Below are 15,000 nucleotides of genomic sequence, written 5' to 3'. Positions count from 1 at the left end.
ACTGTGATAGACCATACCCGAAGACGGGTGCCACGGCAATGCGCGTGGTGTGATACAATTGTTGGCATTGCATTCAATAATGCAGTGCAGGTGAAAAAACAATCCACAAGACATTTCTCTTGAGCTCCGAAAAACATGTTACTCATTGAGATAAGCAATATAATAGATAAATGGTATAGAAAAAATGATAATCGATCAAACGATTGGGTTTTTCAAACCACTAGCAGAAAAGTTAGTTTCCCACAAATCGTTTAACGTTGATCACCGATCAACCGAAGGATTTGGCTAACTCGAATGACATGGAGGATCTGATACATCATCACAATGAGCAGCAAGGCATCGATTGTGACGAGGCCCGGCAAGCCGAGTAGCGAATCATGCTGAGCAATGCTACCAAGTGGTTGCGCACGGACAGTTGCGACTGTGATAGAACATACCCGAAGACGGGTGCCACGGCAATGCGCGTGGTGTGATACAATTGTTGGCATTGCATTCAATAATGCAGTGCAGGTGAAAAAACAATCCACAAGACATTTCTCTTGAGCTCCGAAAAACATGTTACTCATTGAGAAAAGCAATATAATAGATAAATGGTATAGAAAAAATGATAATCGATCAAACGATTGGGTTTTTGAAACCACTAGCAGAAAAGTTAGTTTCCCACAAATCGTTTAACGTTGATCACCGATCAACCGAAGGATTTGGCTAACTCGAATGACATGGAGGATCTGATACATCATCACAATGAGCAGCAAGGCATCGATTGTGACGAGGCCCGGCAAGCCGAGTAGCGAATCATGCTGAGCAATGCTACCAAGTGGTTGCGCACGGACAGTTGCGACTGTGATAGAACATACCCGAAGACGGGTGCCACGGCAATGCGCGTGGTGTGATACAATTGTTGGCATTGCTAATTCAATAATGCAGTGCAGGTGAAAAAACAATCCACAAGACATTTCACCTGAGCTCCGAAAAACATGTTACTCATTGAGAAAAGCAATATAATAGATAAATGGTATAGAAAAAATGATAATCGATCAAACGATTGGGTTTTTCAAACCACTAGCAGAAAAGTTAGTTTCCCACAAATCGTTTAACGTTGATCACCGATCAACCGAAGGATTTGGCTAACTCGAATGACATGGAGGATCTGATACATCATCACAATGAGCAGCAAGGCATCGATTGTGACGAGGCCCGGCAAGCCGAGTAGCGAATCATGCTGAGCAATGCTACCAAGTGGTTGCGCACGGACAGTTGCGACTGTGATAGAACATACCCGAAGACGGGTGCCACGGCAATGCGCGTGGTGTGATACAATTGTTGGCATTGCATTCAATAATGCAGTGCACGTGAAAAAACAATCCACCAGACATTTCTCTTGAGCTCCGAAAAACATGTTACTCATTGAGAAAAGCAATATAATAGATAAATGGTATAGAAAAAATGATAATCGGTCAAACGATTGGGTTTTTGAAACCACTAGCAGAAAAGTTAGTTTCCCACAAATCGTTTAACGTTGATCACCGATCAACCGAAGGATTTGGCTAACTCGAATGACATGGAGGAACCTTTCAACTTCAGGAATCACAATTGTCATAGCCTGGTTGAGAGTTCGAGCGATAATCCTGCTACTCCTACGCTACCTGTAGACATTCCTAAATTCCTTCGCCTAAACGAACGCAAAAACATAAAATACTAACTAAACCGACAAGCAACGAAGGCCACGCCCTGAGCTGCTTTTTTTATTTATAGGGGAGCATCTAACCTGTTTAACCTGCAGTAACGGAGATTACACTAATCGCCGGGATGCTCAGGACAGCTACGATTGACTTCAAACCATTTGTCGATGCATCTAAAATGTACAAAAAGAAATAACAATAGGGCAGTGTTCAAACCACTGCCGCCATAAACTATTTGGTATGGAAGTACGAACCCTTTGTGGTAGATGCATAAGCACGGTAGTCTAGCGATTATATCACCGGGAGATAGATCCTCTAAGCAAATGACACATTCACCCTTTGCATCCGCTAAGCAATCCTCTGAAATAGACCAGCACACAAAACAAGAATAAGAATAGAACACACAGTAGATGCACACAGTAGATGTATCGCGAATGGCTTTCCCAACTGTGCTACTCACCGTTATATGATAGACGGGGCTTTGTTAGGCACATTACAAGGTGACACTCAATATCGTCAGGCATCACGAATTTGCTACATACTGGACATTTTATACCTGCAGGAGAAAGAAATGAATGACTAATATGACGCGATACGGAGCTCATGCAAAAACGTTGTTTTGCTGATACTGCCCTAAACAAATGGGACAGCCCCTAATCTATTGGTGGAAAAGCGTAATGGTACAAGAAATTCGAACATGAAAAATGGAGCAGCTTGATGTAGCACAGATACAGATTGTTATACGAAATTGCGTGACTTTTTAACGCTATTCTAAATTGCGTGACTTTTTAACGCTGTTATCCCAAACCAAGTGAAATGTTTCACACTAGTGCCAAACGATGCTCTAGAATTCTAGAAGGGGAACCTTTTTGTCAGTCTCAAGCATTATCAGGTATGCATTTGCATCCACTTTTTAGTTGCTGGTGACACTATGTTTGTTCAGTTGCTTGCATTTCTTGTTACTCGTCGCTTGTTGCCCATTGTTCAAACCCTCTTTCGTTTTCAATGTTGCGTTTGATCTTGTGTGTGTGGGGAGGGGGGGTGGGGGGGTTGGTAAACTCACCATTTAATGACCAAATGTGAGTTGGTAGTGATGTAGCGTACACTCGCCCCAGCGCGAGCGAAGCGGCACTTGGGGCGGCGTTGGTGGCATTTTCTTCGGGCTCGGGATCGGTACTAGCGGAAGATATTTCGTACGGGGCGCCTACAATAACAAATATCCATATCCACCCATACACACAAAAACACGCACACACAAATACACACAGCGCGCGCGTACAGTAAGAAAAAAGAGGAAAGGAATGTAAATAGAAATATCTCGGCCATGATAGAGGGATGGAAGAAGCGCGATCGGCGAAAGGATGAAGGATTTGTAGAATTTGTGTGGAGCACCGCAAGCTGAATGGTGGGAGGGAAGCCAGGATGAATGAATGGAGAAGGGGCGAAAAGGAGAAGATCGGAAGGTTGAGGGGAGGGGGGGGGGGGGTGGCAGAGGATGAAGATTGCTTTTTGAATTGAGCCAAACCAACCTGTAGTGCCGGATACCACCTCACTGCTGCTGCTCGTGGAGAAAGTGCGTGCCCTAGGACTCTGCTGTCCTCCATTCGCGGTGCTCGCCTTTATTCCCATTTCCGCTGTTCATCCAAAGCCAGAAACTGCACTGCCCTGCACGTGCGACTAAAACTGCAATCCGCCACACCCGGGTGCTAGAACGCTTCGCTTTCTGGTTGCTGAAATGGGAAATCCGGATGCAAAATGTGTCAGATATGTGCTATCAGCGGAATATAGAAGAGAGCTCCGACGACTTACCGAAAGCAACACTGTGCCACACAGCCGAGTCTGGTCTGTCTCTGGTCAGTTTTGCGTTGCTAAATCGTAGGAGGTTGAGGAGACGCTACAGCGTTTAGATTGAACGGTGCTGCCGCTGCTGTTTGCTTGCTGTTACGGGGATTGATTGCCGCTGGTGTACTACAGCTTCCGTTTCTTTCACTGTCAGCGTCACAACACTATGCTGTCACCACCGCGCGCACCACTAATATCCGCATTCGTTGGCTACACTATTCGCGTTCACCGCTCGTCAGCGCGCACGATCGGTATTCACACTCTGCTTCTTCTTCTTCTTCTTCTTCTGTTTCGCTTTCCTTGCATTCCCTCGGGAGGTCCAGACAGTTGCTACAGCTGCGCCGCCCCGACTCGCAGCAGAAGTTATTGTTGTTGTTGTGTCAGATCAACGGGGTAGAGCGAGCCCTTGTTGATCAGTAATGGGGACGACTCAGCACCGTCGCCGTCACCGTCGATTGCATCCACCCTGGGAGGTCGCGGATGGTGCTGATCCTTCTGGTTCTGCTCCGTGTTTTCCCTTTAAGGATGCTTTATTTTTGGCTTTCACCGTCGCCGTACCACGCGCTCGCTGTGCTATCAACCTCGAATGGTCGTTGTTGGTTGTTGCTTGTTCACAACGGGGCGACGTCAGGGTCGGTTCTTCCTTTCTTCCCGACTGCGTCCAACTACTGGGCAATGGTACATCGGCCGCTAGCTACCACGTAACCTAGATTAAACACACAAAAACGCAAACACAACCAGACACAGACACAGACACACACCACCACCACCACACCACCACCACCACCACCACCAGAAATCAGACACCACTCACATAGGCGCACTAACAACTTGTCGTTGTCTGTACGCAATCCACCAACAAAACATAAACAACGAGCAGACGACGAGTTCGACGCAGAGGAAAACGATGACACTCGCAGTACGGTGAGATTCGCTGTGGGATAGAGGAAGACAGAAATATCGGTGGATCAGTAATCAGCACCAAGTAGAAAGGCGACGGCGGCGACGCATCATCTCACATGATAGCGGCGCACACGGCCGTATCGCATGAGCTTGAGATGACACGAAGCATGAAGACGCCTATAGCCTATCTGCTGCTATCTGCGCAGCAACGAACAACACGATGATGATCGGGCACAACAGTCAGCAACAATCGAAACGCAGACGACGCAGATTGTGTGAGCCGAAGAATGTTAGCGTGTACAATGGGAAGGCGCAACAGTGCGGGACAGAGAGCAGGAGAGCAAACGAAAGAAAGAGATAGAGTGAGAGAGAGAGGGAAGGAGTGCGACCAACGCACAACAATCACGGCGGTGGCGGTCTGCTACACTAGAAACCCTTTGCATACACCAGCGCACACTCGCGAAGACTATCGTCGGCACAGATACCAACATAACAACACGGGCGCGACCAGAAGCACGGGGCTCGATTCGTTATCTTATTTTAAATCAATCCCACAAGGGACCCTCCTTCCGGAACCGTCTCAGAGCGCGCCGCCCTGATTGCTTGCCCTGCCTGTTGCCAAACGTACTGCCCCCTCAACCACAGAGCCCGTGCGCGAAGCGGCAAGCCAGAGTAAGCAATGCGCCACCTTGCTGCAATTGTGAGATGTGTACTCGGGATGGCCGCCGATCGTGGTTTAATGTTTGCTGTGCCAGTCGACAGATATACACATCTACTGTCCTCGTCCACTGCCCACCCTCAAGTCTGCCGAGATGCGCCATGAATGAGTTGTGGTGCGCGCAGTTCCGCAGTAGCGGCGTGCGCAGAAAACCCGCCCACAGCCAGACCACCAGGTAAGCTGTTCGCAGCTTAGTTCACTTTTACGTGGCTCTGGAGGTCGCGAAAGGGTATCGCGCACGGAAGGGAGTCTAATAGCGTGAGAGCACGAACAAGTTTTAGCAGGGCGCTGGACCAGTACGAGAGTGCCGGATCGAAAGCATGCACATAAAGCAGTATCGGCTGCTGCTACGTCGCCTGACTGCGCACTGCACCGTCAGACGCTTCGGAAACGAAGTGCTGGAAGGAAAAGAAAAAAAAGAGGAGGCTAGGGCCGCAATCAGTCAGAACACAAACGCAATCAACTTGTACTATCGACTGCCTGCCGGTCTCGCAACCGCAATATCGGCTACATACAAAACACAAGTGGGGGGGGGGGGGGGGGGGGGGGTGAGTGGAATGAATGCACCAGGATACACTGTGCAGTAGGCAGGCGAAACAGCTGTTACCGATAAAAAAAGCGCCGTTGGGGGTTAGGTGCGGAAGAGGCACGCGCGCTAGATTTAGCCGTAGGTGGGCCAATACCGGAGAGGACGCTCCACGGCAAAGGCGCTGGCAGAGATGTGATGCTAACGTTAATAAAAACCAACTAGCTCCAGGCGGGGGCCGGAGCTAACCCTGTGGGAGGACCAGTGGGCCGTAGCGAGGCCGGTTGGAAGCGATAATGATAATCGCGGCCACAACGTTCCCCCCTCTGTTGTTCACCTTCTTCTACCTTCCACCAGACCGAGGCACATCACGACTGCTCGTGCTGCTGAGCACCGTCGGGCGCAGGCATACGTCAATCTGCGTCGATTCCTCCAACAAAAACTTGGCCAGCCCGAGAGACGATCGCAGACAGATTGTGCTATGAAGTTACCGTTCAGCTATGTACCCTTCTGTGTTCCCTCTGCATCGTGGTCACTATCGCCTGTACGCCAAGTGAACCGTGCACTCAAATAGCGTGATGAAGTTGACGATGCTCATACAGGCCGCTGCTACTACTGCTGCTGATTATGATATTGTGTGACGCGGGGTGAGGCGACACACACACACAGGGATGAACAGGGGCCGAAACTGGCGCCGCCACCGCCATCGTGTACATTTGCTGATTGAGCGAAGCAATGCGCAGCCGGACAGAAAAAGTCGCGACGCGAGTCAAACGAGAACACTGGGAACGGGCTTCAATACGTTACCCTTGGCGGGACGCTCTTACACGGGGAGTAACCACCCTGTGGCCTGCTGCCTTCCACTCCAGACGAGCCAACGAGCCAACGAGCAGCAACATCACAGCACTGTCTGTTTACTTTTGTAATCAATTCCAAGCAAACGAGTTCCGGGGTCCTTAGCTGTTCCGTATCGGTCGGCGCACCGCCTGTCCTCTACTAATCCGCTCCGCGGGAAACACTGAAAACGGGGAGCAGCAAACATGGAAGTTCGCGGTTTTCCGTCTGTTCTGAGCAGCGAGATATTACCGGAAGAAGGCCTACACTACACCGGGCGCGTTCGGATCGATCGTTCTAGCTGGAAGCAGCGTGCGGTGTGAAGTGGCAGAATGATGGCGCTGCTGAGAGACGGAAATGCTTCTGACGCGTACTGCCGCCAACTCGTTTGTGGGGTCACCAAAAACTGCGGCTGCAGCTGCTGCGGAACCATCGAGAGATCGTTGCCATCGTTGCCTTTTGTCGTTTGTTTCTTCCTTCGCTGCTACTGATTCGTCTCTCTCTCCTGCTCTCTCTCTCTCTCTCTCTCTCTCTCTTTCCCTGCTCCAGCGATCGGATGATGAAATTTTCTTTTGTCGTTCTTGTGTGTGCGGAAACGCGTGATCGCGTTGAGAGAACAAAAGAGTCTAGACGCACGCATACCGAGCACCACAATACAAAAGGCGTCTCATAGGCGCACGCACTGCGACGACGGGTAGAAAACGATGGTAGGCAGCACAAGTTGCAACTTGTTCGATCCTGCTTTGGCCAGTTTGTCGATGGCGCGAGGGGAAGGAGTGGAACGAATGGTGCAAATCGCGCCTTCTGCGTTTTGTTCTCGAGTTCGACACCGAGCACCCGATCATTTGGGAGCTACTTAGACTCCGTATTTACTTGGTGCTGCTGCCCTAGCTGCATCTTTCCTAAAACGATATCAATTTCTAAACGGCTTACTCATCGTGTTGCTCTCCGCCACAGCAGATTCCCATGGTAACTACTCCGTGCCCCCTCATGCCCCCTTACCAATTGACCGCTTGCACGGACGTCTAGCTCGCCGGCCACTTACTGCCCCGCGTACTGCCTTTTTGGAGGCTTTTTTCCTTACCCGTTTTATTCTTCTCTATTTCTCTTTTGGCCCTGCCCACTTCCGCTGGCCTTTGGCCGGCGCCAATCCTTGAGCTAGACCACTACTGCAGCATACTACCCCACCATAAATGCGCACAGCACAAGCACACACACGCACACAAAATGGCACAAAACACACGCAGCAGCAGCTGCTGCTAATGCTGCTGTTGGTGACACATACGGGCAAAATGGCTTCGAACAGGACACGGATTTGAAAAATCGGGCGACGGACTGGCGGCTACAAAAGTAATGGAATTGGAATCGCGTAGCAGCAACAATTGTATCGCCGACTACCTGCCCCTCTCTCACACGTACTCCTGATCTGTCGCCTTTCCCGTCCTCCCCCTCCTCTAACCTACTCCTTCACTTCGCTAACCATCGTGTGTGGCCTGGGTATTGCGTCGCTACTTCTTGGGCTTCGTTTCTTCCTCTTTTCGGCATTGCGTAGCACGCACGATACGCTTCTACCAGATTCTACCAACCGTCGCCGCCACAGCATCAGCTCGACATGGGTGGCCCAGCCCGACACAATGGAAACAGAAAGGTTTCCAAGAAGGAGACCTCCTTCACGCGAGAAACTTCTCCGCTCGCGCGTGATCTGGCGCCAGTGGATTTGCCGAGGGCAGGAGCCTGCTACCTCTAAACGGCCACAACTAACTCAGCAAGGCGTGTGCGTGCGTGTCTCCGTGTGTGCACGCAGCTGGTGTTGGCAAAGGAGATGTGCGTGCGGTTGTTTGTGCGACGTGCGGGCTCAGATCGCCAGCTGCTGAAAGGCTTACCCTGCTTATTCGATCAGCACAATAATACTCCACTTGCACTTTCTACAGCACGAGCTAGCTACGGGTTTAGCGACAGCAACGACGACGGGTTTTGCGAGGACGACGACGACGTTTTTCTGGAAGCGCAGCGACGACACCTCCGTCCCCGCGCGTTACCGAGAGATTTTTAAAAAAGAGGAAAAAAAACCCGGCGACCAAAGCAACCACGAGAACACGAGAAAAACGAGAGGCAGCCTTTTCTCACTCACTCTTTCCTACAGGAAATCGGGCAGAGAGAGAAAAAAACTGTCCGAGATTTTGGCGATCGAGCAGTTGCGAGAGAAACTGCTCGATTGTCAAAACTTCGAGCAAATTTTTTCCCACAGATTTTCGCCGCCGCTGAACACTGGCTCCTACGATCGTCGCAAAATAATCTAGATTTAAAATCGAAACCCTGGATTGTACCCGTTTCGCCGGGTCCAATAAATAAACTAAGAACGCTGTTGCTACTGAGCTGATCCGTACCAGATGCTGTGACCGATGTATGGCTTCGTTTCCCTCTCAACAACAACGGAAATTCTGGCATTCCGGCAGGCGCCCAGAACCGAGCGACCAGAGTGTCAAAACAGCTGGCGAACAAAAAAAAAAAGGAAACGTGATAAGGCGGGCAATTGCGATGGGAATCGTGCCGGTTAAAAATTGTTCGTCCAAAAGCAAATAGCATCCATTCGGCAATCCATTTTAAGTTGCACCAGCAGGTAAGACACCGCTTTTCTACCAGCTACCAAACGAAGTATACATGGGTGGTTTATAATTGCAGGCGGCACACCGCAGGACAATCGCTAGAAGCTACAAAATGCGTCGCTTCCGTACCAGCTTTCCCGCGGTACCGCGCGATCTTCTCAACTGGTTCCCGGGCCATATGGGCAAGGGCATGAAGCAGATGCAGCAGAAGCTGAAGCAGATCGACTGTGTGATTGAGGTGCACGATGCACGTATTCCGCTAACCGGCCGCAACAAGGACTTCCGCACGACGATCAGTGGTATCAAACCGCACATCCTGGTGCTCAACAAGCATGATCTGATCGAACGGCGGACGGCGGATTCGGTACTGCAACGGTTGAGGCAGCAGGACGGCGAAACGGAGAATATCATTTTCACCAACTGCAAGAACCAGTACGTTAAGGATCGGCCTCGCTTGATGGTGGTTTACCCTCGTTCTAATCGCACTACTTTTTCTTTTATCGCCCGTACACACGCAGGCACTGCAACGGAGTGCGGAAGGTGGTGCCGCTCGCTCAGGAGCTCATCTGTAGCTCGGACCGGTACAATCGCACTTCGGAGAAGGATTTCTGCATCATGATCATCGGCGTACCGAACGTGGGCAAATCGTCTTTGATCAATGCCTTACGCAACCGGCACCTGCACCGAAAGGGTGCGAGCCAGGTCGGTGCGTTGGCCGGCGTCACGCGGAGCGTGCTGAACCGTATCCGGATCAGCCACGACCCGTCTGTCTATCTGCTCGACACACCCGGCATTCTGGAGCCGAACATCGGCGACACGGAGACGGGCCTCCGGCTGGCACTGGTATCATGCCTGCAGGATCATCTCGTTGGCGAGGAGCTGATCGCGGACTATCTGCTCTATCTGCTGAACAAGCAGCAGAACTTCCGATACGTCGAGCTACTCGGCCTAGCGGAACCGACCGATTCCATCGCGGAGGCCCTGGTCGGTGGCGCTGTGCACCATGGCAAAACGATCCGCATGAAGCAGCTGGACGGCACGGTGGCCATCCGGCCCGATGTTGTCGCAGCGGCCAAGCTGATGCTCAAGGCCTTTCGCACCGGTGCCCTCGGCAGGATAATGCTGGATGAAGATAAAATTAAGGCTTTGTAGCGATGGGGTGCAAGCGCCGTGCGCGCTTGATAAGCGTGACAGCATGGAGGAATGTAAAAAAAAACACCTGTAGTAGAATTAAAGAACGTACAAATAGTTAAACCCGCTTTCTAGGCCCATCATTTGCACTTGAGTTTGAATCCGAAGGCGAATCATTAGCTGCCATCATTGGCACACGCATTCGCAAACTCTACATAAACTGGGCTTCAACCCTGGACACCGAGTTCGCTCTTCGATATCGTATGGTTCGCTTCTATCGCTCTCTCTCTCTCTCTCGCTCTCTCGATCTCGTTGCTGCGCATAACAGTTGCTTATGATTTTCTGCTAGTGTGTTTGCATAAGCACGTCGCCATCGGCGTGTTAGTGAGTAGTGGGTTGCAGGTATTACAGGTCGGTGGCGCGACGCTCGCAGCTTCCATAAACAACACGCGGTTTGTCGACGAAAGAAGAAAGTGTCACGAGGAGACGCGTACCACGGAGAAAGTGTGTACGATATCGCGGAATAGCATCCACTGCAGGACCTCTGGCAGCAGGACTAGCACCCAGCCTGCCTGCCAGCCAGCCAGCTAGTCAGCGCTCTCCGGTCAGTACGAATCATCGCCAAAATCGCGTTGGTGCCAACTCGCCAATTTGCCGGAACGCAATAGACCACAGCGACAGAGACAGAGAGACAGTGAGGAGGGGAAAAGAGCGAGCAAACGATTGAGCGGACCAAGAACCAAGGAGTCAGTGGCTGCGAGTTGAAGATTCGCGCGGAGTGCAGAAGAAAGAAAAGAAACGAAACGTTTGGTGACGTGTGACAGAGCAGGTCCGGTACGTAGCGGTGGAGCATAAAAGGGAGGACGGGAAGAGATCCGCTTTCGTAGCGAGTGCAGTGTGTCCCACCTTGGTCAGCTAGCTGGCTAGCTGCCGAAGCACAGCGAGTGGTTGTTGGTTGCTGTTGGCTCTTGGCGCACCGTTTCCGGTTTCCGGTTGAGCGAACCCTTTATTCAATTGCGTGCGGAGACGTGCGTGCGTGCAGCCGTCGCAGGCGTGTGCGCAACAATGGCGACCGTGTCACAGCCACCATCAAAGGTGGCGATGGGCCAGGCGTTGGCGGTGGCGGCGGCGACTGCTGGTAGCGATGACAATGGGCACACTACCACCACCAGCCAGTCATTGCAGCATCCGGCGCGTCAACCATCCGAAAGCAACAATCAACGGGACGCGACGACGACGACGACGACGACGACGACAACAGCAACATCAACATCAACATCAGCAACAGCGGAACGGGTGGCCGGAAATGCTCCGGCCGAGATACACTACGTCAACCCGTTCGTGCACAAGCTCGTCTGGGACGATCCGATTGACAAACTCAAGGTAAGGGCCAACAACTCAAGGTACGGCTGGAAAGACCAGTGCACCACTGTATCATCCCCCCCCCCCCCCCCCCCCAAACCACCCCTCGATCAGCAGCAGCTCCGGATCGTTTGGAACAGGAACCAAAGAATGCGTACCCTCGAATGCGACGCTATTTTTAGCCACTGTTGACTTCACATCTGGCTTGGGCCGTCCTCCTTGAACCCCCGTGTTCAAACCACCACAGACCTCCTTGTGGGATATCGCCGCCAGTTTTTCGATTGCGCGGCTCCGGATCCAGAGATCATTCTCATTTTTGCTGGATGTTTTTCTTCTCTTTTTATCTTTCTCTCTCATACATATACACCATCCTTTTCCTTTATCTCCACAGACTGCGCTACTCACCATCTTCCTGCTACCGTTTCGGGTGATATTGATACTGGTGTGCTTGGTGATGGCATGGGCCCTCGCCAACATCGGCCTGTACGGCTTATCAACGGAGGAGCTACGTACGAAACCCCTCACCGGTTGGCGGCGGTGAGTATGCACGATTCCGCGGGAAAAACGAAACGGGGAGCCATATTTTTTTTGTTGTTGGGGACGGAACCTTACTGGGAGTGTATCTATGGGTAGTAGAAACACTCTCCATTACCGTTGTTGTCCGCGTTAACGTGACATGATCACTTTTAGATGCTAACCGAGGCCAGTCCGATGCACCAGTTGCCTCTGGAAAAGCATATCCAGCTAACCAGCCCGGATGGGCAGTCGATTCCAGCAGCCCAGTGAGCGGATATCGGGAACAAGGAGGATACCATCACGCTGGCAAGTCGTGCCGTAGATTGTTCTGCCGGAGGGGGGTGGAAGATCCGGCCTCGCTTCGGCGACAATACGGGCATAACTAATCTTTGAGGACAATTGAGGAGAAACTCTTGGTTCGGCGTCCATCGGTTATCGGCGGCGCAGTCGCTTTGTCGCTGGATTGGATACGCTTTCTCTGGCTGGGCTGGGGTCGGGGATGGCGGTCGGTCGATCGATCTAACATCAATCCAGTGGGGTTTCACCAACCCTTTTGTATGTGCCTGGATGTGTCGCGGACAACAGGCTGTAACTAACCCTCGCTAACCTCGCGCCCGCCCCCGGGAGTCGGGCATTATTGGGACACTATCGGGTCGGTCGGAACTGAGGGGCAATACTTTGTATATACTTTAGTGTCCATTGTCTAATTGGAGGTGCAGGTGCAGGCGTGGAAATTGTGGCGGTACTGCCTGATGGCTGCCTAGAGTATCTTTCCGCTTTTTGCCAGCTCCCTCCGATCCTGCCCCTGTCGATGTCGATCTGTACACCATCGATCAACCAGCGAACTTCCCTGTCCGTCGCGCGAACGCGCTGCTATGCCAAGGGTTGTGATTAATTTTGCGCTTGTTTTCTTTTCATTGTTACCTTCCTCTACCCCCTTCAACATGTGGTGTGTGTGCGCGCGCGTGCACGTGTGTATGTGGCTGCCCACCATTACCGTACACCGTCGTGTACTCCGTGTGCAGCCAGCTGCGACACTTTACCGCCGTGGTGATGCGCACACTGTTCCTGTTCGGCTCGTTCAACTTCATCCGCTACAAGGGCGTCCGGGCGTCACCGAAGGAGGCACCGGTGATCTGCGTCGCGCCCCACACCGCCTTCTACGATTCGATCTGCGTCGTCCTGTTCGGTCCGTCGGCCGTCGTCGCCAAGTACGAGACGGCTTCGCTGCCATTTTTCGGAAGTAGGTGTCGCGATGCCCCGCGCCCGTGTGGCTAGCGAGTGTTGATCCCTTTCCCTCTGTCACACTCTTATCTCCTCGCAAACGCAACGGCTCCGCACGTGCGCGCTCGTACGTATCTTCATCGGGCGGATCTGAGAGCGAGAATTATGCGAGGACACGCATAAAGACACAAACACACACGGACACACGCTCGACCATACTGATCGGTTCCCCTATCTGTCCCTTTTGTACGTTTGTACCTCCACCCTAAAAGCTATTTCGGAAGCTACATCGTCGGAAATTGTTTTAGTTTTTTGATAAGCACCTCTGGCAGCATAGTCCAGTCCATGGCACTGGTTCAATTCAGTCAGGCCAGCAGCAGCAACAGGAAACCGTCGTTGAAAATGGTAGCGAAAACCGGGAAGAGGACCCTCATCTCATCTTTGCTCTTTCTTTCTACATCCCCCCCCCCCGCCCCCCCGGGCTCACCTTCCCTCTTCCCTTAGATGCGCATTCCGTTCATTGGTTGCGCATTGCATCGATGGCATTGCCAACTGCACGCAAAGTGGGTCAACATCCAACAAGAAGCTGCAGCAGCAGCACTCCGGCGCTGAAGATGGAAAGTGAAAATACTGCTCCGGGTGACGAACAAAGCCCTTTCCCGTCTCCTATAACTGGAGGCACCCGACAACTCGACGACGACGACAACAACAATGACGACGCTGTGAGCTGGGTGGGCCGTTCGTACGCTGCTCGCGTCAGACTCGCATCATGCATCATCCTTTCATTTTGCAACTCTTCAGATGCCCGCCCTTCCACAGCTTATCTCACCATCCATTCATCCCTCCATCCGTTTCGCGGCTTTCGCTCTTTTTGCCCTCTCACCCTGTCCCTCTAATCACTCTATCGGATCGGACCCGAGCCACTTCCTTCTCCGCATCGGCATCGTGAAGCTCTTATCACGTGACGCGCGTCACGCCTGCCTGCAGCACGTACACCGAATGTGGGGTCGGGGGGGGGGTCGTGTTTTTTTTTATGTTGTGTGAAACGCCCGTGACTAACTCATCTAACCGTCACCTCATGACACCTCACCGTACCATGTACCATCTACTAACTCGAGGTGTTTTGTAGAATTTGAAATGGTGGGCAGGGTGGTTTGCTCGATTGTAAGTCTCCTAACATGGGGTGGATTATGGGAGCATTGCACTGCGGAAGTCGATTCTGCATGCGCGTCCCCTCCATAGACCAGGCTACTAACCACCAGTAAACCGCCTCGTTCGATGACTCCGTAACTCCTGCCGCGTTCAGCATAATCGTCATCGTCAAAACAAGTAAACACCATGGCAAAACTGTGCTGCACTTGTTGCTGGTATGCTGTGATGTGGTGTGTGTGTGTGTGGCCACCGTCACCGTCAAGGTTCATCGAGCTCTCCGGCGGAAGGCAACCCGATCTTCCCGATCCCGATGGACTGGATGGTTCCAGATTTGTTTGCTTTGCTTGCTGTGCTTACTGCACCCCTACCACCAACCAACCAGCCTTTCGCGAAGACGTTGACTGACCTCGCTGATGGTGCTGACGTTGCGTTGCTGTGGCGTAAACCCACGAGCGTTTGCTGAAATTCGCGGCTGAGCGCGGCGCGGATTATAAATAAACCGAA

The 15,000-nt window shown here is 51.9% G+C and overlaps 3 protein-coding genes across 9 annotated transcripts in view; 2 read left to right on the top strand and 1 right to left on the bottom strand.

Moving 5' to 3' along the window:
* Positions 1-8,534, bottom strand: part of LOC126580028 (E3 ubiquitin-protein ligase ZNRF2-like) — a 10,812-nt gene extending 2,278 nt beyond the window's left edge. The window contains exons 1-8 of one of the 6 annotated variants that reach the window (XM_050243866.1): positions 6,758-6,843; positions 6,479-6,689; positions 3,492-4,458; positions 3,212-3,412; positions 2,746-2,886; positions 2,143-2,238; positions 1,937-2,042; positions 1-1,855 (exon numbers count right to left, since the gene is read on the bottom strand). The exon at positions 1-1,855 is cut by the window's left edge and continues 2,278 nt beyond it. In XM_050243866.1, coding sequence (XP_050099823.1) covers positions 1,798-1,855; positions 1,937-2,042; positions 2,143-2,238; positions 2,746-2,886; positions 3,212-3,311 — 501 coding nt within the window. In that variant the 5' untranslated portion in view covers positions 3,312-3,412; positions 3,492-4,458; positions 6,479-6,689; positions 6,758-6,843 and the 3' untranslated portion in view covers positions 1-1,797. Of the gene's footprint in view, positions 1,856-1,936; positions 2,043-2,142; positions 2,239-2,745; positions 2,887-3,211; positions 3,413-3,491; positions 4,459-6,478; positions 6,690-6,757; positions 6,844-7,507; positions 7,983-8,091; positions 8,114-8,388 lie in introns of those variants that run through there. The other 5 variants (XM_050243863.1, XM_050243869.1, XM_050243864.1 and 2 more) reach the window with 5 other exon arrangements.
* Positions 8,535-9,007: 473 nt separating this feature from the next.
* LOC126579617 (mitochondrial GTPase 1) lies at positions 9,008-10,365 on the top strand. Its single transcript, XM_050243088.1, has 3 exons — positions 9,008-9,125; positions 9,188-9,543; positions 9,630-10,365. Exons 2-3 carry the CDS (start codon positions 9,224-9,226, stop codon positions 10,261-10,263), a joined length of 954 nt encoding a protein of 317 aa, XP_050099045.1. The 5' UTR covers positions 9,008-9,125; positions 9,188-9,223; the 3' UTR covers positions 10,264-10,365.
* Positions 10,366-10,617: 252 nt separating this feature from the next.
* LOC126579751 (lysophosphatidylcholine acyltransferase-like) overlaps positions 10,618-15,000 on the top strand; it is a 9,566-nt gene continuing 5,183 nt past the window's right edge. Inside the window, exons 1-3 of one of the 2 annotated variants that reach the window (XM_050243301.1) lie at positions 10,618-11,625; positions 11,996-12,141; positions 13,146-13,363. In XM_050243301.1, coding sequence (XP_050099258.1) covers positions 11,308-11,625; positions 11,996-12,141; positions 13,146-13,363 — 682 coding nt within the window. In that variant the 5' untranslated portion in view covers positions 10,618-11,307. The remainder of the gene's footprint in view (positions 11,626-11,995; positions 12,142-13,145; positions 13,364-15,000) is intronic. The other variant, XM_050243302.1, reaches the window with a different exon arrangement.

This window comes from Anopheles aquasalis, chromosome Y, assembly GCF_943734665.1.
Source record: "Anopheles aquasalis chromosome Y, idAnoAquaMG_Q_19, whole genome shotgun sequence".
In the NCBI taxonomy this organism is placed as follows: Eukaryota; Metazoa; Arthropoda; class Insecta; order Diptera; family Culicidae; genus Anopheles; species Anopheles aquasalis.
The sequence above is the reverse complement of the archived record's forward strand: the minus strand, read 5'-3'. Positions and strand labels throughout refer to the sequence as shown.

Coding starts and splice junctions, on each gene's coding strand:
- LOC126579617 (XM_050243088.1), top strand. CDS start 9,224: ATGCGTCGCTTCCGTACCAGCTTTCCCGCGGTACCGCGCGATCTTCTC. Junction 9,544..9,629: donor TTCACCAACTGCAAGAACCA/GTACGTTAAGGA, acceptor GTACACACGCAG/GCACTGCAACGGAGTGCGGA.